We start from the raw sequence: 25,691 nt of genomic DNA on the forward strand, positions 1-25,691 counted from the left end.
GGTTTAAAAAAAATCACATAGGGGAAAAATTGTGAGACGGATGAGAGTGAAAGTTCTTTATCCACGATATCCAAATGTAATGCTTGAATGACAAAGAAAATAATTCCTGCTTTTCCTAAATATAATCCAGAAACAAAAAACAATATACCGGTCAAGGTGTGAAACAATTTGTGATGTCACTTTAAAGCTATAGCCTAAAAATATAAAATATAAGATTAAAAAATGCATGATTGACGTATAATTATCTTTCCTAGACAAAAATAATTATATAAATATTAATGGGTTTTAATATTTATTTATTTGTACACCTTCAATTCATGACTTTTGTAAGCAACCAACACTGGTGAGCAAACCAGTTTTGGCAGAGGATAATTTGAGTTTTCTATTTTTCTTAACTCTCTTTTAATTGTGATGGGTTGACAGTTTCCAAAAAAAAAATATTATAAATACCTAAGGCCTAACCTACTAATAAATTCAGAGACTTAACAATGTTAAGGTTTTCCACGTCCCTTAAAGTTTTATGATAATTTAATGCATTGGTTCAATTTAATTTCACGTTTCCCACTGCTTTTGCGGGAACATCAGCTGGTTATCTAGTCAAACAAAATACCAGAAATTTCCCCGCTCAAGCGTAAAAAATAAATTCGCCGGTATATATAACGTAGTTAGTGGCTGCTCGCGGCCTGTGCACCTGTATGTGGTAGAGCTCGCGACCCTGGCCAGTGGAAAAGTGCTCTTTACGCTCGCGGACCGGTGAGGCGCCGTCTGGTTTCAATCAGGCACGCTCACACACACTGGTGCGCTGTTGAAGGCGCTTAAATGGCTCTCTACTGGCTCTAGAGAGATGTCTCAAAAACACAAATACACATACATCAACCACCCCCACAATCGCCTGTCTTGTGAGGGTCTCAAAGACCCCACTTTCTTTAGACGTCGGTATCAAATGACCCTCATTTAGCACTTCGAATAGACCAGAATAGCTGTGACCTCTTGAGTCAGATTTTACCGGGTTTCTCTCTCCTCGCTTGAGGACACTCCAGCTGACAGAGGTCTCTTGAATCTGTTGTTACTTTGATGAGGACAACCGTGTCACCATTACAAATAAACACAACGGAGGCTTTTTGCACACAGTGAAATGTCTTCACTGTCAGGGTTCAATGGCCCAGCTGTGCCCGACGTCAGAGGTGATTAAACATGAGCTGCTTTACAAGGCCGAGTTACTGCTCCCTAAGCTGCGCGCGGTGGGCCGTGCTCGCGCATCTGGAATGAGGGACCGCGAGGCCTCGTGGACGCCCGTTTCCCTCCGAATACAAGAGAGCGGTTGTGTTCGTCGCGAGGGGCTCGATGACCGCCAGGCAACCCGCGAAAGCTGGCACGAGCCGCTTTCTGACGCATTTCACGATACACCGTGTTTAACTTCTGAGGCCAGAGAATGAAAAGGAAAAGTTGACCTTTATTCTCAGAAATGTTGTTTTATGACTTTAACCATGTAATCTCGAGCTTTTACGCAGTAAATCAATAGTCTAGATATATAGCTAAGCCTATATCTATTTTGTTCCGTTTAATATTGTAAATTATACAAAAAAGTAATAAATCACTGTTTTCGCGCAACATCTAGGTTGAAATTACAAATTTACCAAACCTTCCAACATGTACACCAGGCCTCAGGGACTGACTAGGCTACAAACTAAATAAATAAATAGGCCAACATAAATAAAATAAAACACACAAAAAGATGAACATGTAAACCTATATTTGTGTCAATCTGTCCCACCTCAACACACATGCACACTTATAAATAAAGGTTAGGCCTATTCATTTTCATCTATATAGTGTCTTTTAAGATGAAGTTTGAAAACATGCAGATCTAACATAATAGGCTACAAGTACCAGAAAAAATATCTTGAAAATCACCTTGGACAACACGGAGAAAAAAGGCTAAGAACCACAAACAGACTCTTTGAGAATTATTTTTATTTTAAATAATTTTTTAATGTTCCAACCAACTATTAATGTTTCAATTTGAGGAACCATGGCTAAAACCGCAACAGAGACATTTAAAAAGCTCTACAAACCCTTTAATCCCTTATATATTTTTTTCATGATTATGAATAAAAACAGCTTTATAAAATGGATAAAAATCATTCAGATAGAAAAACTAAAAATCAACACACATGACCATAAATATGACCGTATTAAGGAATGAAAAAGGCAACACCGGGAACCCTCAAAACAAAGTGCAAGTGAGATCAAAAAGCTGAATCAGGAGTGAAAACAATAGACGGAGGAACAGAAATGCAGTTGAATGCTTCTTCCAGTGTTCGCACACACAAACACACGACAGCCGCCTCTTCAACAAGCATGGAGAAAAAAGGCATGTAGAATCAGGCATTCGGGTTGTTCTTCATGAGCTCAACGTCCGCGTCCACCATTTCTTTAACAAGCTCCTGTTCAAATACACATACAACGATTATTTCTCAAACTCGAGAGCTCTGGATGTGACCCACATTGATTTTTTTTTTTTACACAGAAACGCTCACCTCAAACGTCACACGTGGTTTCCAGCCCAGTACCTTAAAGGCTTTGGAGCTGTCTCCCTGCAAGAAGTCCTAGAAAAAGACAAAGAGTGTAAGATGAGGAAAAAAACAAAGTGGGAAAAAAGGGGGGTGGTTTAGTCCTCCTTTATAAACCGGACCTCCCAACCTGTATACACACACACACACACACACACTCCCTTTTCACTCTCACACACCCACATACAGTCGCCAGCACCACACACACAGGTGTCAAGCTCCATGTCTCTGGGGGAAGGTGAGGGCTGAAGCAGGCCATCCATCCAGCACCCCCTCTCTCCCAGTGCCAGAGCATGATGGATTATGTGACTCTTGTGGCCTAACCCCTTCTTTTCTCCTGCTGTGATGGCAATATACACACACACACATTTTGGGGTGCTTCTCAGGGTGGCGGTAAAGAGTTTGAGGGTGTCCTTACAGCTGATCTGATTACGCAAGAACACACACACACACACACACACGCACACGGACTTTTGTGCCTTGACAAATGGGAGTGCTTGTTCCAAAGCCCATGTTTTAATGTTGAACCCTGAGAAGTTACAGTCACAAACTCATGGTTCCATTTTAGCTCCAATTAAATCATTTAAATGACATAACCATACTTTAAAGTCTAATTAGCAAAATAGCATTCATTCATCAACATATGAAACAGCATGCAACCATCATAATCAAGACATGTATTAATGCGGCATATTAATCATAATTAGTCTTCACTTTTCTGAAAGCTAAATTAACATCAGCTGCTTTTGTCGCCCATCCAAGTCCTCACATGCAAACTACGACGTACTGTATCCTGACAATGTAAGTTTACAAAGCAATTGCAAGGAAAGAAAACAAGAACAGTATTAATTCAATGAGACCGTGTGCATGAGAATCATCAATCGTTGTGTGTAATAGCTGTTGCTATTAAATAGAAAGTGAGCAAGTCAAGACATATCGAAGGCACAATTTCACAGTTTAGTTTCAAACACTGGGCATTTGTGCTCGTTCAAAGAAATTCTATATCTGTGTCAGGGATTATAAGAGAAGGCGTACCTGCATATATAGCAAATAAAATGCAAAAAATAAATAAAAGTGATAATCATCATCTGGGCGCATTTTTACTGTGTGTGACCGAACACTTAACGTAAAGGAATTCAGGACTAATGGAAAGACAGACCATGACACACATCAAGAAACTTTTAAGTTATGGCACAACTACACATGACATTTGAGATGCATATTTGCATGCATATTTCATTGACTTTCTGATGGAGTTTTAATGTTTTTGAGACATGCTTTATGACAAAACGGCATGCTCAAAGGATCTATTTTACACACAGATTGAGCAACGTTCAACAAGTCAAAGGTCAAATCTACAAAATCAGTATGACCAGTTCAACAAAGCACTCAAAAGTCTGTCAAAATTCTATTGATGAACAATAGATAATTGAAAGAAAAATTCAATTCAGATGGCATCCTATTTTCTAAATGTCAATAATATACTGCTCAAAAAAATAAAGGGAACACTTAAACAACACAATGTAACGAAAAAAGTATTTAATAAGATTATTTCATTCATTCAGATCTATGATGTGTTATTTTAGTGTTCCCTTTGTTTTTTTGAGCAGTGTATAGCTATACCATGGGATTAATTCGTTTTTTTATTTACTTTACATGCAAATGTATACTTTTATATTAACACACGCTCAATAATTCTATTCAACAAGGATGCATTAAATTGATCAATGTAAAAGTAAAGACTAAAACAATGTCAATTTCAAATAAATGGTTCTTTTAAACATTGTATTCTTCAAATGATTTCTGATAATATATATATATATATATATATATATATATATATATATATATATATATTAGGGCTGACAAACGATTAATCGTGATTAATCACATCCAACATAATAATAATAAGTTTGTGTTTACATAATAAATGTGGGTGCAATGTGTATAATTATTTTATATATATATATATATATATATATATATATATATATATATATATATATATATATATATATACGCACACAAGCTTGTATATATTTAAGAAATATTTTCATGTATACTGTATATATATTTATATCTAAATAATATTTTTTCTTAAAGATACATGCATGTGTGTGTAGCTATATATATACAAAATAATTAATAATTATACACAGTGGACCCACATATATTATGTACACACAAACTTTTATTTTGTTATTTTGGATGCAATTAATCGTGATTAATCGCTTGACAGCCCTAATATATATATATATATACATATATATACATGTATATACACATATATATATATATATACCATATATATATATATATATCATGGTTTCCTCAAAACTACAGAAATATAAGCAGCACAAATGTTTTCGAAATTAATATTAATAAGACATTTTTCATTTTAAAAATTTTGCTCATTTTAGAATGATTTCTGAAGGGTCATGTGACACTGAAGACTGCAGTAATGGCAACTGAAAATTCAGCTTTGCCATCATGGGAATAAGTGGAACTAAAATATTTTGAATTATAATCATATTTCACATTTATATTTCATTTCACATAATTTTATTCACATAATATTTATAATATATTTTTAATCAAACAAACTTTGTAAGATAAAACCTTTTTTTGAACGGTATAAAACAGATATCAGAACGTGTAAAAGAGACAAAAGTCAATGCAGAAAAACCTGAATTAACACAAGGGAGAATGCCTCTCAGATTCTTGCTTCAAGGGTTTAATAAATATTTATCTGACCATGTAAACCCTCTCCAGCAAAGAGACACTGACCCTAAGTGTCTGACACTTTAAATGCATGCGTATGTGAGATACGAGCAAGAAGAATCCAAAAGTACATGGTGGAACCGCACAAGAAATCCACGGCTGTTCGACAGACTTTGCTATGTGCTGTTGTGTGTGAGTGAGTTGTGTTATTTGATGCAGGATGTTGAGGAGGGATCAAAGACTCCAATGATTTCCCTTTTCAAACAACAGCCAATCACAGAGCAGGAAAACCATATAAAGTGCAAAAGAACATCTGAATCTAAATAACTTCAGTGTCAATGTGTTAATAGCCAGACTTGAATGACGAGATCGCAGCATGAAAGCATGTGTAAGAGTTGCATGTACTCAATGGACTGTTTATTATAGTCGATCTGTATGTGCTTACATGTGGTATTGGCAGTGTGTTTGTGTGTTTACAAGCCTCAGAGAGCTGTATCTTCTGGAGCAGAGTCTACATGTTTTGGCAGAGTGACTGCAGAGTACATAACTCACCTCATTCAAATGGCCCAGATACTTTTTCATTTTTCATCTCACCTGTTATTATGCCTTCACTATGGGCAGGGAGAGAAAAACAGGAGAGCTACGACAACTGAAAGGCATGATACACATTTACCTCAGTTAAAGGTAAAGTTCACCCAGAAATGAAAGCCCAGTCATCATCTGACATTTCCTCTTCTGCGGAGCATAAAAGAAGGGACTGTTTTTGTCCATACTATGCAAGTCAATGGGGTCCAAAACAAAATTGGACTGGTCCACAGAAGAAAGCAAGTCATAGTTTTGGAACGGGTGAGTAACTTTATTTTTGAGTGACCGATCACTTTACTAGAATAATTATCATGAGCTCCTTCACATTTCCAACTCATGTGCATAATAAAAAAACGGTCTTGTCTGGAGTGATCGAGAGTGAGAGAAGAGGAGGAAAAAGAGGACGAGACAGGAATGACATGGAGAGAAAGGAAAATGATGATAAATTGAAAGCTCGGGGAGACAAGCTGTGTGAAAGTTAAAGAGCGAGAGAGGAGAAAGCATGAGGGAGAGGGAGTGAGGAATGCGAGGTGTCAGGAGTTCAGCAGTCTGACAGTGTGAGTAAGAGTGCCGAGAGCCAGAGTTAATTACTCAATCAAGATAACGAGCCTGGGACATGCCATTTACAGAGGGCAGCCCGCAATTAACCTCCCCTCTCCCACTACACACAGAACACGCGTGCACACGCACACACACACACACACACACACACAAGGAAATTATGACACAGGGCATAAACAAACCCAAAATTGCTGCACAAGTTAACACATTTTCAAAGTTTAAGACACCTGGAAAAAATCGAAAAAAAAAAAAAATCTGAACTACTACAGTGCGTGATCTTTATTTAATGCTAAATAATGCATTGATAGTGTATTCTAAATTTTACTTTCATTAACATAACTTTTACTTATTTGCAACCGATTCAAACTTACATGGAAAAAGCTGAATTGGTGTATGATTTGTTCTGAAACAATTTTCATTCAGAAATTGCAAGTCAATTTCTCTACTAATGGGCTATATGCACGCATAAGTTCCGCATTTGACGCAAGGATGCTCGTCCATTTCCGGTTGTGTAGATTAAAGCGGAGGAGAACCGGAGAAAACGGGATTATGGCAGAGTCTTCAATATTTACTGTCCTCCCGTCTTTGAAACGAAACGTACATACGTTTAGATGTAATTTTATATATAGTTATGTTTATTTAATATAATTTTAAAAAGAAGCATAAACACAACGAGGGGTGTCTGTTTTATCTGTTTTTGTGACTAACGTTTCATTAGTATAACCATGGAGTATAAAATTCAATATAAATTCTCGGTATTGCATTGGACTCTATGATCGGCGGAAGTTATCGAGCATCCTTAATCCTTCACCGGAAATAACGCCGTGCATAGAGCCCATTACAAAGAAACAGCAAGTAACATATTGAATTAAACATGAAATTTTGAAATACAGATTGAAACATTACTTTCTTATACCAAAGATTATGCAGGTTTAATGTAAATTCATCTAAGTCTACAGCATTTGTGGTATAATGTTGATTATCGCAAAAATTAATTTTGACTTATGACCCTTTTTAAAAAAACAAACACTGGCTTTTACAGTAGCCTGTTTTCCATTACAGGTTTGCGCTAAAAATTTTGCAATTTTTTTCAATGTCGATAAAACCGAAACATTATTTTTTTTTACTTATTTAAGTTTTGTTTACCGAAACGTATTTTTTTCACTCTCGCGTCAAGTCATTCCAAAAATCAAGGCAACGGATGTTGGCAGGTCTACATACATTTCCATTGGGCGTGTTATGAACAACTAATATGTTATCATGCCAACATAACTATTAAAAAATCCTAAAATGACTGTGAAAATGATCGCAACAGCTTTACAGCTCAAATAATACTCAAGTTTTAATGGAAGTAAATTCAATTTATGTGTGGTTTCATAAAATTATAATCATCACATCTCCTTTTAAATCCAAAAATTCAATGCCTCACGTTACCTTCCTAACTTTTGCTTTTTTTTTTTTTAAGGGTAATCAACATTACGCCACAAATCCTTTCAAATTAACCGGTACCAAACCTGGAATAATTAATTTTAACGTTGCACATTTTAGTTCAGTAATAGACATCTATTGATGTAATACAGTAGCTTCACTTTCTCTCTCAAAAGGGAGTGTCTTTCACCTCATATATATATATATATATATATATATATATATATATATATATATATATATATATAAATTCACCTGTTTATTGAGAAGCTATACACTTGGCTTGTTTTTTAAGTGTTATATTCTCAACTCACTTTCTTTTTTAAAAGCTCTTTCTCTCTCTTTCCCCTCCGTGGGGCCCAGGGTGGTTCCGCTCAGTCAAAGTCCTTCAGGAAATACCAGAGAGTAGGCCAGGGGAGAACGTACACCCCTCTCTCTCCCTCTTTATTTTTTTAGTTCTGTTCTCTCTCCCTCGCTTTTTCTCTCTCCCCGATGCATCAACAAGAACAGAGTGTGAGACAGAGTAGGACGGTAAAAGAAAACGTCCCGGGGCGCGAAGAAAAAGGACCCCACGTTTTTAAAAAGTGCCATGTAATGTTATGAAAGAGAGTTAAGCTCTACCGTAAAGTGTGAAGTAAATAAAAGGGGATGTATATACGGTCATCATGAGGAAAGGCTGTACGGTAAGAGTGCGGCTTTATTGCAGGTTTGAGTTCCACCTGGCGCCCGGCCAGACTCTTTACAACATCATTCACACTCAACTTTAACAACTCTGACCTATTACACTGCATATCACCGTAAAACTGTCACACAGAGCCAGCCTCTCAACCACAGCAACTAGAATACCCAGAAAACCCTAAAGACTGCACTACCCATAAAGCATCACGACAGACATCAGGGGCTAAAGCTCCGCTAGAGGTGGGGGACCTGCCCTTCAGCGCACACATAAATCTACCAACACACAAAAGCACGCAGATCAGTTGGCCACTGAACTGAAGCCTGAAATAAAATGGATCTTGCATTCAAATTAAAAGCAAAGCTGCAGGTAAATGATGATGCAGCTGTGTTTTGCATGCTGGTACTATGACGCTCAGCATGGGTCAGATAAGACAGACTCCTGCATTCACAGAGTGAGGGCCTCCATGTGTGTGTGTGTGTGTGCTGCTCACTACAGGATTCTTTTTATCTCGCTCCTGACCTCTGCCACAGAGCAGATAAGATCAGCCCATCCTGATCCTTGGAGTGAAAGGTCAAAGCCATCTTTCATTCCAACAGCACACCAACTAAATAAACATGCGCTTACATGTTACACAAACAAAGCACAAGCATATACACATCATAATAATACACACGAGGCAATAATACTGTCTACCAACTTATGATGTATTAAATTTCATGTAGTTCAATTGAATGCTATTTGTAGAGAGCATGACCCTTTCATTGTCAATACAAGATCTTGACCAAAAATGGATGCACCTCTTGATGGAAAAAACAACACGTATTTCTTATCAAGAGGTGCATCAATTTTCTTGTATTGACAATGCAAGAGTTATATACTCTGTAAAGTCTACTCCAGCACACCCCAAAGACTTTCAATGAATTCAGGGTCTGGACTCAGAGGTGCCAGTTCATGTGTGAAAATGATTCTACAAGCTCCCTAATAACCATTCTTTCACAATTTGAGCCTGATGAATCTTGGCTTTGTCATCCTGAAATATGGACATGATGTGTCTTCCATGGTTGTTTGAGAAATGGCAAGCTACACACTCCATCAATTAGGGTTAGAAAAACTGTTACCAAACATGCTAGAAACATAATAAATCACAGTAATAATGATCGAATCATAGACTTAAAGGAGAACTCCGGCGCAAAATGAACCTTTGGTCTAATTACACATTGCTACCTAGTCAACCATTATCTGAGATTTGTTTTCATGATTGCCGAATGTAAATAGTGTTATCTCTAAAAACAGTTTAGCCTATAACGCTAGTATAATGCTAGTATAGGGCAGTCATTCCCAAAGGCGGGGTCCCGACCCACAAGTGGGTCGCGGGAGATTTTGTATGGGTCGCCAAGTCGAGCAGTATTTTTCAGTTTTCTATAGGCTACTATCTATTGGGTCACAAGGATTTATCGACTTTAAAATGTGGGTCCCCAGAAAAAAAGTTTGGGAAACACTGGTATAGGGCATAGAGTAATGACAAATAAAAATCGCTTGTTGTTACCACTAACAAGGCTCAAAATAGCCCCACACTAACATGACAGCATAATAAGGGTCCCTACATTCAAACCGAAGCATTAAGAACTTTGTCAGTGTCCATACAGTTTAATAAGAAGATATTTTATACACACAGTAAACTTCGCGAATACAGGAAAAAGCCATCTTTGAAAAATAGTCTCTACCAGTCAATCTACGAACGCCGATCCATGTGCGCTGAACTGTGCAGAATATCATATGGTCCGTTGTTTTCGGAAGAAACACAAACACAAACCGTTTACTTGTCTTCAATATGTACACGTAGCCTACTGTTCGCGCTCACCGTATCACCTTATTCACATCTCACCAGCGCACTTGGATTGGCGTTCGTAGATCGACTGGTCGAGACTATTTTTCAAAGATGGCTTCTTCCTGTATTCGCGAAGTTGACTGTGTGTATAAAATATCTTCTTATTAAACTGTATGGACACTGCCAAAGTTCTCAATGCTTCGGTTTGAATGTAGGGATCCTTATTATGCTACCGTGTTAGTGTGGGGCTATTTTGAGCCTTGTTAGTGGTAATAACAAGTGATTTTTATTTGTCATTACTCTATGCCCTATTTACTAGTGTTATACTAGCGTTATAGGCTAAACTGTTTTTAGAGATAAAACTATTTACATTCGGCAATCATGAAAACAAATCTCAGATAACGGTTGACTAGGTAACAATGTGTAATTAGACCAAAGGTTCATTTTGCGCCGGAGTTCTCCTTTAAGTATTTGCCATACATGAATTACCATTACTAGAATATTTTATTTGTATTATGAGATAAAAAAAGGCTAGCAAAGCCAATAGTCATAGAATAAAACATGCTAATGCACATGAAATTAATAGGCCACAAAATGCACTATGCCCTTTATCCACATTAGTGACACAATAATCCACATTATTCCATCATTATGTTGGGGGCAATTCCTCAGGGTCGTCAAGTCTGTAAGTTGATTTGCGGAAATACACACTGCAGCCAGTGCAGGTTGGGTAGCTTGTGTTTTGTCAATCATCAGCATGCATGCTCACACTTACACTTATTTACTGTTCATTACATTTAGTTTCTTGGCAGACACATCCTAAAAGCATTCATATGCGTTCACACACAATTTAATACTTATTTTCAATAATCCTCAAAATATATGCTACCCCATAACCCCAATGTTCATCGAGACTTAGTTTTCAGTTTTCAAATTTAAGCAGAAATTAAATCATATAACAAGGCGACCACAGCATGGTTCACAATAAAAAAATAATTTGAGTCATTTTGAGATGTGCACACAAGTTTAGAAGGGTATTCATAAACAAGTCAGTGAGTTACTAAACAGAGCAACTCGCCGTCTGTAGAGTTTGTTGCATAAATCAAAGTTTTTTGCTTTTTAATTATGCCCTCTCTCGTGCTCCTTTCTCTCTCTTTCAAAATGAAAAACGAAAAGAAAAAAAAAAACCATGAGGGTTTTCTGGGGACTGTCTGGAAAAGAAAAAGTGGAAAAAAAAAGTCCTTTGGCTAACTTTGGTCCTCTTTCCCCAAAGAGCCTCATAAAAATTGTTTAAATCAGCATCCGAAAGAATGAAATGGATGTGCAAAATCATATTCACTGAAAGGCAGAGCTGGGACCACAGGGTTCACGCAGCGGTCTTCAGCGGCCGTCTGTGGGACACATTCATCAGTTCAAGCTTTCACTATTAAACCCCCTCAATCAGCTAAAAGACAGACCGCTTGGTTTTGAAGTGTTCATTATTGTACCCAATCCGCCTCGTCCTTGTGTGTGTGCAAGAGGGACAATAAAAGCGAGCGAGAGAGAAATAAAAGAATGGCCACTATTTACTTTGCACTGCTCTCCTGCTGTAAATCGTAAAAAAGTTACAAAAATTCGCTTTAATATTTCAAGCTTCATTTAAATCGGGGTATTTCAGGCCTTAAAGCACGTTAGCATAATATTTCAACGCGCACACACAGTTTCTTTGTTTGAGCGAGCAGATGGTGTGTGATGGACAGACAAGGCCAAGCGCATTACCTGCTTTTCTCATTGTGAAGCTAAAACTACGCATACCTCCTTAAGGAATGTGAGCAAGTGTGTGTCGACTGAAAGAACACATCCAGTAAAGGCGAGATACAGGTTGCATTTGCAGCAAAGCCACGGATGAAATCCTGCCCTACGCACACGCTTCCAAGCAGATACGCTCGTTATGAGATCTCTAAAGGTTATGCAAATAAAGATGGCCGATTTGGGTTTCATCATTCGCTCGCAATTTACGCACTTCCAACCACAAGTTACGTCTGACATGATAGCCATCACTCAGAAGCCTCATACAGTATGTTGATCTTGGGAATGATAATAATGCATAGAGCTATTCATCTAACAGCAGTTTCGGGTGTGCCAGTTATTTTTAGCTCTAATGTGGGATCTTTCAGCCAGAAGATTTTTATCTGTCAGTAATTATGTTTTCATAAATCATTCAGGTGTAGTGTAAATGAAAACAGATTAGGATGGCTCAAAAACAGCAGTTTGAGTGACGACTGAAGAGGGTCTCATTGGAAAAACATGTAGTGTATTCAACCCACTGCTTTCCTATTAATAAGTGTGTGTATTTCATTCAGTTACTCGCTTCAAGGGAAAGCAAGTTTGCTGGCAAAGAGGACCAAGTAAAAATTGCAGGTAAAAATTAAAGGTCCTTTTTCTATTCGGTTTCAGCCAGAATAAATTATTTGATTAAATTAAAGGGTCAATTTGACCCTTCGCTAAGCCACGCTCGAAAACCGCCACTGGCCAATCATGTCTTAGCAACTGTAACTATGCGCGGGAGGTCTGGCAAGCTTTCGAACGAGGGAAACATGCTGAAGCATTGTGCAAATATGATACCGGTAAACTAAAAGTTAGGACGGGGGAGAGGAGTTGTTTTCCTTCCAGAAAATCTAAAAGCCAAGGGGAGAAATGATTGGCGTGATCTAGCATCTATGTGCGAGACCCATTCACAACTACTGGTAAATGTCGACATGCTTAACAAAAACACCTATTGCTTGGAAATATTGACGGTTCTTTGGTCATAATGATAACGTAAAATAAGAAGATTAAAGAGACAAGACAAAGGCTCACTGACATACCTTAAAATATATTTCAGCATTTTGTTAATCGACGTCCTACTAACGTTACCCCTAAGTAACTTAACCCAATCCGATCGCGGCTCTCCCGGTATTAGTGTTATTCCACAAAATTTATTGATAAGCTGTTTGATTTATAATTATTAAGATTATTTTCACATACCCTGCTGTGTATGAATATAGCTGTTCCTCAATTTGTGTTTCCCATTTGAACGGTCAGCGTATGAGGCGCTGCTGCTTGCGCTGGGACTATAACGTTAGGCTTTAACTTCAATTTTTAAGAAATTATTCTCTAATCGGTTGCATATAATGTCGTGAATATATCCCTCGAATGCATACCGTAGTCCCTTTTGTCTTGCTCTCTCAGATATTTCACTTGTTCGCCGAAAATTACTAATTATCTCATTGGGAACGTCTGACACCGGGTGCATCCACACTATAATAGATGGGCCAGCCGCGAAAGCTTGACAGGCTGGCGTAGCAACAGTAACTAGGGAGGGCAGGGCTTAGCGAAGGGTCAATTCAACATGTTTGAAACATGTACACATATAGCCTGTGGACAACGTATTTGTAAATGTATCGTAAACACACACGTAAGCACTGACACTTCTGCCTCCGGAGGAAATGCAGTGATTTACTTCCTATCCCAGAGGTTAAAGGTCACATTCCCATTTCACCTCAGTGTTGATGGATGACCTGTTCAGCTTGTGTATTTAAGCATCTTTTACTGATATTATATAACACTGTCCATGTCCAATGATTGTACTTGAAACAGATTTCCTTCTTTCTGCACCAGGTCCTCTTAATCCTCTGATGTCACTCATCTCAGACTGCATACACTCACTCACACATCTTTTGGTCTCACCTTCACATGATTCTTTCTTCTGTTTGGAAACACCCCACTGAACCATACAAAGCAAGCATGCGTCTTAGAGAAAAGCTCTGATCTGTCAACAATCATTTAGTACCAATGTTTTCTTTAAAGATTTGGTGCCCTTTCTCATTCCTAAATGAGCACCCACCACACACATTCACAAACTGAATACTTGCTGAATACTTGCTACTTGAATACTTGCAATAAACTTAAATAGCTCAACACAACCAACGCTTCAAGTGGTTTCCCCAAATTCAACTAAAAATCATGACATGGAGGCGCCGGCATGGTCACTTGTTGCACGTTAACTGGAGCCCCTCATCATAAATTAACCGAAACGCAGCATATGCCTCACTGGCATGATTAATATATCTATTTACAGAACGCTTGACTTGTCTTTGAACGAAACAATTCAAAATGAAAAGAAATAGGCTACTCTCTGATTATGTAATCCATTATGTGCATTTCTCTCCATAGGCGTTCACTACAACGGAGATCGCAGTCAAATCTGTCACTGGGAAAAGTAACGTTTCACCGAATTGAAAAAGGAACTACTTTTCGTTCCCAAATTTTTAGTAGTGTGCTACACTACTTTTCACCCCAAAAAGTAGTCATGTCACTACTGTAACTTTGAACTTTTTATGTACTTTGTAATGCATTAAACACTGAATATAAAATATCAAACACATAATAAATCTCTTAATGGCACATTGGATGCTCTTAATGCTGGAATACAATACAACAGATTTAAAAAACTCTAGGCATCATACATTAAATGACTGAGGGTCACACACTTCCAGACTTTAAGGTGATTCCTTAAACTTGATGAAAAATGCTCTAACTGAAAAAGTGGAGCCTGTGCCGTGATTTTTAGTAAAATATGTCACCTCAAATCTGCAGACTGGCTCTGATTTTCAGCAACTAGACTGTACAATCAGATTGTAATTCGGGGCATAAATCCTAGCGAAAGTAGTGTAGTGTCTAAGCATGAAGAAACAATCTTGAAGCAACTCACCACTTCGGTTGGCCGATAGTACTTTGAATCAACCTTCACGTGAATGGCTCCTGTCTCCTGACAGCGGCCCACTTCATTCTCCTCCTTCCCCTCCCACCTGAGTGCGTGAATAAGAGCTATGAACACATTCCTTCATCTGATTTGTTTCCCAATTCAGCTGTTAGCATATGTGTTACATATTTACAATATTTATGGTGTGCTTGCATGTTGTTTTGTGGTCTTGTACAGCCCGTCCACAAATCAACACCAGACCTGCCAGATTAACCAGATGGGCTTAATCTGAGATTGATGTGTGTATGCGTGCTCTTACACAATAGTTTTGCCCACGCGTTTGAAGGCCTTCTCCACAAACTCCCGTACGCTGTGCACTTCCCCTGTCGCTATGACAAAATCGATAGGCTCTTCCTGCTGCAGCATCAGCCACATCGCCTTGAAGACAAACAAACACAAAGATCAATGTCATTATTATAAAGCATTTTCCATTTGAGATGATGCATGTCACAATGCTGACCTTGCAAACATGGTCATTTTGATGGGTAAATATACTCACAAATGTAAATGAAAGAAATATAAGCTTTACTTTATTTCTTAATGATTTTGTGAACAAAAAAAAAGAGGCATAAGTCCTTTTTAAGGTCAATAAGTGTACCTAACGAAGTTGGTATGTTCCCTGTCTGACAATGTGCAAAACATAAAATAAAAAGTGATTGAAGACATCATATCAAGATCCAAATTATATAATGGCTTCACAGGACTAACAGTATCAAAACAGCTTTATTTTTTCAGGTTCAATAATCAAGACTCCTCCACATACACACGACACACACTCAATGCAGACACATCTGCTCCCAGGCCAGTAGGATGTGCTTTTATGTGGTCACGATCTTACACAGACCAACACACAAACACACACGGCCATCCCCATCCTGACGTCAGCACTAGGCCTCATGGGATGTCAATTGTGGGAATAAAGCACAGAGTTCCCAAGTCCATACAACCACTACACAAATGCACAGACTAAATCTAAACGGTCATCTAGATGAAAGAGGCAGTGCTTTTGGAGAAATAAATGGCGATACTTAAAACAAGAACGCTTGCCAAGAGGTCAATGGGTGATACTCTTCGGTCTTCTTTCTCTGGCTTTAGCTCCCTCTCTAACTCTTATACACATTTTCTGACTGCAGGGCTTCAGCCTTCAGCCAGTTGGCCAGAGAATCGCACAGTTCCCTTGACAGGACTACGCTCTTTTCTTCCCCTCAGCTTGATGGAGGGATAAAGAGCCCATCAGCACGTTTTATGCGTTGCAGTGGGAGCACAGCACTTGGCCGCCCAACTCATTCATATTTCACTCCTGCAGCACTCACTTAAAAAAACTCTCAAATGAGATAGACAGACAGACAGAAAGAGAAAACCATAAAAAGAGACACACTGAGGGAACTGATACGGATTTAAATTATATAACGGCACAAAGTCTAAGCAGTCAAACTGCATTTTGAATGTCTGTAGGTTCATTGAAAATGACTTCTACATCACACACCACTAAACACCCACTGTGTTCAGAGCTGCCGTTTGATTTGGTCTAGTCTGAAATGTAGAAATTCGCTAAACACGCACATGCAGAGAATTCAAAATTTGCCACAATTAAGAACTTAACCAAATTTACCAGACATCATTTTACAGACCAATAAACTGATTTTAGTTTCTTTTACATTATTTCATTAAAAGCAATACGTAAAGACCAATCACACCTGAATGGTTACAGGAAATTGCATTGGACACATTTAACATGCTTAATGTTGCCGTTTTAAAAATATTGGAATCTGTGCAAGATGATGCATTTTACAATCTGTGCATTTTTAATATATATATATATATATATATATATATATATATAATGTGTGCAAGATGATGCATTTTGCAATCTGTGCATTTTTAATATATATAATGTTATAATGTTGTATTATAATGTTTTTGTATTGTCACACTGTCACAGCTCTCAGTGTCTGTCACAAAAACGATGTAATGTTGTTCCTCATATTTTTGTTCAGGAATATTCTACAAATGTGTTGTCACAGAGTTCTGGAGAAGATAATCATCTGACAGTACATTTTACCCTGAGGCAAAATTTGTTAGTTGTGACAGGTGTTTTCTTTAGAAGACGCATGTCACTGACACCAAGAGGGGGTCAGCCTTCTTACGGCTTGAGGTAAACCATATAATGTTGCACTTCTTAATAAAATTACCAGAAAATTAGCAAGTAATATTATGTACACAAAGGTTTAATGGCAGTTGGTGACCTGTGAGAAGTATAAGCACTCATACACACACATAAAATATGTAATAATAACTATGATGTCACACTGAGGTGACATCATGGAGGAGTGTGAGGAATGTAAATAATAATAATAATGTCATTTAAAAACCAAGGCAGCTTCTAAATGATGAAACCTACAAGTAACAGAGGTGAACGTGTGTGTGCATGTGTGTGAGAGAAAACCAGAGACACAAACATAGCATGAAACAGAGAGGTCAAGCAAAGGGAGGAAATGGCCTGCACAATTCTCTGATCTTATTTTAGTCATAACAAACAGCATTGCTCTCTTCTTTTTTTCATTATCCCAAACATACACACTGACAGCTAAGTGAAGCACAGTAACAGATTCATTGTTGTAATCTCCTCCACCGTGTTAGGTTTGCTTTTGCAGCCATTATTATTTGGCAACTTTTTGGATTTGTCAGCAAAGACTTTCGGGAAATGTGAGATGGTTTAGCACCACTGTAAATGTATCCAACAGGAAAAATATTCTGAACTGAAACCCGGCTAGTGCTGTATCTGTCTTAACATCCCTTGCTTTCGGTCCTCTTCTCTCAATTCCTCCCTCACACCTCTCTCCAAGGATCATTAGCCCTGTGAGAGACAGCTGAGAGGCCAGCAGCACAACTCCCTTCCCCTTCCTTCCTGTTCACACACACTCTCTCCTGACATTTTGGGAGGAGTTTGGATACACTGAGGCTCTCTGGGTATTTCAGCAGCAAATTTGCAAACTTTGTGTACAAAAAAGAGAGGATGCTTTCATTATTTGTCCACACAGTTTAGCACCGTTGTCCACACACAGTTTATATATTGTACTTTTGTCGCTTTAAATATAATTTTAAAAGAACATTTTACCCAACAATTCAAATATTGTTAGTATTTACTCATTGTATTAATACTACAAAAGCTGATTTGATTGATTCGCTTGATCTCAATGTATTTGTTGAATAAAAATAAATTGCTTTATAAATAAATGAGACTTGACCTGCCTAGAAAAAGTCATAAAAAATAAATAAATGTATAAATAAAATATAATAGAGCAAAAAGCCTACCTAAAAGTAATAGGTCACCCCAAAATAAAACGTATTTACCATTTAATTCCTTCATGTCGTTCCAAACCTGTATTATTAATCTTGTGGAAGACAATAAAAGATACATTGAAGGATGGTTAAACCGTTTCTGCCCATATGATTAAGTCAATGGGGTCTAAAACAAAATTGGCCCGAACTGACTTTTATTGTATGAAGAAGAAAAACAGACTTTTAATTCAAAATATCTTTTGTGTGTGTGTGTGTGTTTCACGCACAGAAGGTCATAAAGGTTCAAACAGCTTTGCTCAATCCAAGATTAAGTCACTTCCTTTAATATCAGCATAAAAAACCTGTGCATAGATCGGTAAACACACACATACTGTACATCTGTTTAACTGATTACTCTAAAGGGTCACAGAGGTAGAGCAGAATGTGAGGTTCAAGGGCAGTTTCCTTCTCCAGTGGATCAGGACGAGACTGAGCTTTCCAAAAATGACATTGTACGGCAGTTTGTTTTGAATCGGTGTCAGTGTTCCCTCTGCCATCCGTCCATGCAGGCAAACATAAACTTGGAAGAAAGGGTGGTGAGTTTAAAAAAGGTGAAAGAGAAAACAAAGGATTAAGTGTGATGACATCCTCTTCTCGGCTTCAATGCTTCTCTTGTTTTAGTGCATCTGGGCGTGTGCGACTCTATTCCCCCGCAGGCAATTTAGAATGTAGTATCTTGAAATATTCAAATCATCTTAAGGTCTGGAATTGTAAATTATGACAGATTGTGCAATCGATGGTCATGTGACCGTGTGTGTCCAATCATATTTTTCTAACAAATTTACATTAACTGGGCAGCTCATTTTTTAAGGGGAAATGTGATTATCCATGTACACTACCAGTCAAAAGTCTGGACACACCAACTCATTTAATATAACTCTTTTTACATATTTTAGAAGAACAGTCAAGTTATTGAAACTATGATATAAAATCAAGGTATGGGAATTATGTAGTGGTAAAATAAATTATAAATGTTAATCTCTTTCAAAGTACCCATCCGCTGACTAGATAGCATTTCTGTACACTTTAAATGTCATGCATAAATGTGTTGACATTTAAAAAGATCACGAGAAACAAATGTAGTCCAAAACTGCAGAGAAAAGTGAAACTTGAAAAGTGAAACTTGAAGAACTTATTTCGATAAGTGAGTTCAAGCTACACTTAAACAAATCATTCAAATCTGTCTGCACTTGCTCTTAACATTTAATTTTGTATTATTTTTTGTACATGTGCGTGTTGTGTATTCTGTTTTATGTATTTATGTATATTGTGTGCTGCTATTTTGGCCAGGGCTCACTCGTAAATGAGATATTTATCTCAATGTGATTATTTCCCTGGTTAAATAAAGGTTTAATAATAAAACTAAAAAAAAAGTATCCAAATTTTTGACTGGTATAAAAATTTCATTTAGAGTATGAATATGAGTATTCATACTCTAAATATATTTAGAGTATGAATACTCACATTCTAAATATATTCAAAATCGTACAAAAATTACAAAAAATTAAGTGTTATAAGTAAAAGGGTAAATAAATTAAAACTAAAGTAAAAAGTGAAATACACGATACAAAGTTAAGTAAACGTTAAACTAAAAAAGTGAAATACAAAGTACAAAGTATAAACTGATAAAAAAGTAAAATATGTAATAAAAAGTTGCTACATTTAAACATTTATTAACTTGTTAAGTTATTAAAATGGAAATTAAAACATCTTAAAAAGCAAAAACAAAATCCTCTCATTACCGATATAACCTTTTTCCTATTTACATTTGTTTTTAGTTTGTTACTCAGCAATAAACAAACCTGCAGTTCTCTTTGCAACACTGAATCCAATTCAACCAAATATGGATTTATGATTGCAACACAAAATAAAATAAAAATAAATTAAGAAAGAAAGAAAGAAAGAAAGAAAGAAAGAAAAAGAAAGAAAGAAAGAAAAAAAAAAGAAAAAGAAAGAAAGAAAAAATGGCTCACACACTTCAGTTCACTTTATGACAAGTAAATAATTTCTCTTTCAGGTCTTTCAGGTAGATCTTGCACATAATAACACAACTATTCATAACTATCCACTGGAAAGGACACACACACACACACACACATATACCCTGGAACTGACTCTATAGCTCCAGGAGTCATTGGTTTAAAAGGGTGCCTGTTTTTAAAAGCCTATTTTTATTTTTGGAGCTGCTGAAAGTTTAAATACTCCCCTCTACCCACCACAACACACACATAGACACAGTCTTTTTTTGTGTGGAGCACAGAAGTACTCTGTTTAATGCAGGTGGTTTGAATTAGGCAGAGACAGGCTGTCATATGGTGACACTTGCTCACACACACATACACTGAACGGGAAAGAGAGAAAGTTAGCACTGACCACTAAATGACTGAGTGAGAGAGACGATGAGAGTTTTTGACTGCGGATCACCTGGTTACTTCATTAATGTTATTTTAAATGGATTTTTACACACAGCTCACATTACTTGTGCTGGCCAATACAAAAGGCACAAAACCGATACAACATTACACACGTCAAAAACATGGCAAAGTTCCAGAACATCTGAGCTGATCCATTGGTGGATTTTATTCATTTAAATAATATAAAATTGGAATAGAGGAAAAAACATTGGAGAATTAAGCAGTTTCCATCCCTTTGTTCAAGAGAACAAAATTTCCACAACATCTAGGGGTTGAGAATACATGAATGGAAAGCTGGCTAACAAGGCTTAAGTGAATTTTAACAACACTAAAAAACTTTATTGTTAAAAATTACTTATAATGAACATTTTTATCAATTTAATTTTATATTTGATATACTTTCAACTACCTGCTTACTTTTTAATGAATTAATTCTATTTTATTGAAATTTTATATGTTTTATATTTTATATTTTATATGAAAAAAATCTTTTCAAATACCGGTTAAAACACATTCTGAGATGCACTTTGGAAATCACTGTCCTATAAGTTTATACCTCCTATGAGAGGTATCCTTTCTCACAACCACCGAGGCTGAAGAGCCAGATTGTAGATCGACATATCGATCATGAAAATGACTGACCAGTAGAAACAGGAAAAAAAATATAATTTAATATGAAGGAAGATAAAAAAAAAAAAAAAACGGTTACAGATGCAGTTTATTGACTGGAACTCATGCATTCAGACAGTGAGTTTGTGAGTGTGTGTGTGTGTGTGTGTAAGAGAAAGAGAGAGCAGTCAAGATGGTTATCAGGGCCGTTTAGCCCCTCGTTGAGAGCAGATTGGTTACAAATTGGAAAATGAGGAACAGGTGTGTGAGCAGGGACACACACTCCCATACACATCCATTAGCAGTGCACACAACTTCTGTGACCGCAGAAATTCTGCAAGCGGGAAAACAGAAGAGTTCTATAAATGTTCGCAATAAACACAGATGAGACGGCACGCACACACTCTGCTGTCTGTTTCACAGGTGGCTTCATTTTGTGTGGTCATATAAAAGTGAAAGGTCAAGCTGTAACGCTGTCGGGATTTTTTCTCACACATTAAGACGCTTTTAATTGTATTTGTGAGTGTGAGACAGATTGAATGAACATTTATGTGGCCAAGACCTCTGCCCAATGAACAATGCGTGTGTGAGAACGTGTGTGAGACAGAGCGATGACAGTTGTATTTGTGGAGGCATGCTGTGCTGGCGAATCTTACTGCTGATGCTTTCCCCAGGTGAGCTTTTACTGCCTGGAGTACAATGAACAAAGAGAGGTGTGTGTGTACGTGAGTCTGTCATTTTCTTGCCTGTCTTAGCACTGTCACAAAGACAGACTGACAGATAGAAAGAAGAATCTGCCTTCTCTTGGTCAGATGTGCAAAAATATCAGTCCGGTAGAAGAGAGGGCTTGGCAAATGCTGAAAAAGCGGCGAGCAAAAGATCTGATATGAGATTAATATAGACCATTAAAAAGAAAAAGAACAGAAAGTATTAAGTCAGAATTTGGGATAGGTCAGGAGGGTTAACTAGTAATCCACCAACCAACAAGTCAATTAATTAGGAAGACTAACTTAAAAAAATATATATATTTGCTGCTTTAAATGGGAATTTAGACGCATCACATCATCATAACACGAGATATTATCATTTATACTTCATAGAAAGAGTCACAGAATTTTGATATGCTAAAATGGTTTAGCTGATTGGAAGATATGGAAGAGATATTAAAATCTATCATAGACAACTTTCACTATAGGGAAAAAGAACAACAACAGAGTGAGGAAAGATTGTAATGCATCTTCTGTGTGCACATTTTGCTAACATTTTTGCCTTAAAAGATGAAACCACATCCTATCTAGTGCTATCAGTCAGGCTAGATCCAGTCCAACCAATCGCCAGAAAATGAAATTTAAAGGGATACTTCACCTCTGGAAAGATGAATGCGTATTTAAAATGGGTCATTTATGTAGAAGAAATGTGAAATTATTTTTGAATGTGGAGCTATCTAGACTGAGAAAAGCCAGAAAATGTATTTATGTCTTGTTATGTGGATAAAAGACAACAACTCCCAGAATGCACTTGCTTCGCTGCCCTAGGAGGCCACGCCTACCGGTAACAGAGCGCAGTAGTTAAACAACAAGTGAAGGCGAATAGTGAGTCTCCGTGATGAGTCAGCCCGAAAATGTCCGGGATTCGGCTTCTGCGTTCTACAGTCGCCATTCATTATGTTTACTGTGGCGAGCAGGACGAGGCTACGGCCGTGGGAGAACGGCGCGAGGCCGGTGGCGTGATTACCGATGAGCGACACCTCTGAGACGCACCGGTCTCGTATCTCTCACCAAGGAGCGGGAATTTTCTTAGCAATGTTAAAACGCTCATCAACCAAACACTTGTTTAGCGTTCATGTAAACACTACATTCAGATTCACCAATCAGAATGAATTCAGTTAGATTAAAACAAAAGGTGTGCATGTAAACAATAAATGACGACTACAGAAAGCAAAAGCTGAATCCTGGACATCGACGGCCAGACATGTCCGGGTAACCCCTACTACTTTCTTCACAAAACAAGAGCCTGCTAGCTTAGCTTCCAAAAAAAGATGGCTGACACTATGCGTACATTCTGTGAGTGAGATCCCACCCTCTATGGGTGGGTTGAAAACATGCGGGACAGCCCCTACTACTGACTGTAGTCTTTAGCCTGTGATTGGATTAAAAAAAAAAAAAAATAGAAATGACGATTTTCGTGTCATTGGAGGATTTTTTCCAGACAAAAAATAAATAAATCTCTCATCTCAGTGGGATACGAGGGTGGAAAGCATTATAATTCGATATATAAAATACTACAGGGTTTCTACAAATACAAAGCTTCATGCTAAATCCTGAAGTATCCCTTTAAACTAAATATTAGCCTTATAACTGTGCGGGTTCTTAGTTTGTATAATGAACCAGTGAATTTGCAAGCTGGCACACGTCTATATCAGGTGAAATGAATGCAAAGCAGCAAGTGTGTGGCTATTAAACTCTGTAATCTTTCTAAAAGTTGCAATGAACCTGTTCATCTAAACATTCATCCACAGACTATAATCATCTCACTTTACCAACAACCAGGCTTAAACAAACATCGGCACACATCCACAAGACCAAACCTATAATCTACAGATTAGCAGTGATATTCATAACACAAAAGAAGCCCTCTAAAGGAAGTGATAGAAGGAAAGAATAAAAGGTGTTGGTTTCAGGTGTTTACAGCAGCTCTATGCAGGTAGAGAGGGAGCCAGTTCCTGCCGAATGTTTGAAACCGACTCGTAAAAGTCACCAACCAATAAACTGTCAAATTCTTCACCTAAGGTTTTGTCTGAAGAATAAGAGAGGACAAAAGCCTTGTCAGTGTTTTGCGCTTGGCCCGAGGTGCTGGCAGCGGTGGAGGCATGTACAGAATGTGCTGTTTTGATAACTGTTAAAAATCAGCACCGGCCTGAAATTCGGATACCTGTTTGTTTAATTTCGGCTTTAATATCTGCAGTGGTTCTTTAATCGATCTGATTTCATTCGAGGAGGTTGGGTGGAGTTAAGACACCTTATCTGGGACGGCTTAACCTCTTCTCTGCCTGTTTCAAATACACAGCTTAAAACCTAATTAAAAACTTATTAGCCTGGGAAAAAAAACAGGACTAGTAAAATAAGTCGTGCACACACACGTATGGCTGCTTCTCTGGACTCCTGCAGACTCCAATGAAATCGGAGAACTAAAAAGAAACTAAACAAACCATAAGAAGGAGCTCTTCTCTGGAGGTGTTTTCATAAAATATGCTGACAATTCCCAGGGTCACCCAGACCACCTCTGAGTTCTGCATTAAAATGCGTTTAAGGGTGAAAGCGAGACATCAGGGAAATTCGTTGTGTGTTTACGCGAACGTAGCGGCTTAGTGTGCATGTGTTTGTGGATTACATTTACAAGGAACTTATTTCACTCGAGTTCATAATTTATTCATTCTGCATGTTCAAAAAGCATTTTCAAAAATGATGACAGACATTGATGAAACGTGTGTGTGTGTGTGTGTGTGTGTACAATGGCATCTAAGCATTTAAACAAAAAGGACATCAAAGAGAATCAGCTGTTAACCATTATCATCGATAATCATCAGTGTCAAACACACTGTTTCACAAAACTCCAGGGTTATTACTCAATTCGAGAGTGATGAGAATAAACTAAAAAAATAAATGAAAACCAGTGACATTTTGGCAGATACAATCACTGATTTGTTTTTATGTTATGGCCAAAAATGACAAAAAAAATTGGCATTTGGCCATTTACACTGTGAAATAAAACTAGGCATCAAAAACTTAATATTTTTAATTAGTAAAGATATGGATCTGTTTTGTTTCAAAATATATAAATAAGAGTATTATCCACTTCCAGAATCAATACAGCAATTAAAAATAATAACTATAACAACGGTTAATAGTTGTATTGATATTGTATGGATACATTGTGCTTCCTTAAAGAATAACCGTTTGGGTGAATCTGAATGTATGTTGAACTATGAGGTTTTGTGTTAGGAATGCTGGGTAAAATTTGAGACTCGACTTTTATATCGCTGTTGGTCATGGAAAGCTGGGATTCAGTTATTCTATATTCCCTGTGTGTGCATAATGTGGATGTGTATCTCAGAAGCTCAAGTATACCTAATAAAACTCTTTTTTTTTTTTCAAATAGCAATGCACAA

At 37.4% G+C, this 25,691-nt stretch overlaps 1 protein-coding gene across 2 annotated transcripts in view; it reads right to left on the reverse strand.

Annotated features, from left to right (window-relative positions):
* Positions 1-1,954: 1,954 nt before the first annotated feature.
* gmds (GDP-mannose 4,6-dehydratase) overlaps positions 1,955-25,691 on the reverse strand; it is a 64,058-nt gene continuing 40,321 nt past the window's right edge. For both annotated transcript variants that reach the window (XM_039693142.2, XM_039693141.2), the window contains 4 exons: positions 15,418-15,536; positions 15,108-15,204; positions 2,541-2,609; positions 1,955-2,447 (listed from right to left, as the gene is read on the reverse strand). In XM_039693142.2, coding sequence (XP_039549076.1) covers positions 2,385-2,447; positions 2,541-2,609; positions 15,108-15,204; positions 15,418-15,536 — 348 coding nt within the window. In that variant the 3' untranslated portion in view covers positions 1,955-2,384. The remainder of the gene's footprint in view (positions 2,448-2,540; positions 2,610-15,107; positions 15,205-15,417; positions 15,537-25,691) is intronic.

Source organism: Pimephales promelas, chromosome 13, assembly GCF_988280905.1.
Source record: "Pimephales promelas chromosome 13, fPimPro1.hap1.1, whole genome shotgun sequence".
Lineage (NCBI taxonomy): Eukaryota > Metazoa > Chordata > Actinopteri > Cypriniformes > Leuciscidae > Pimephales > Pimephales promelas.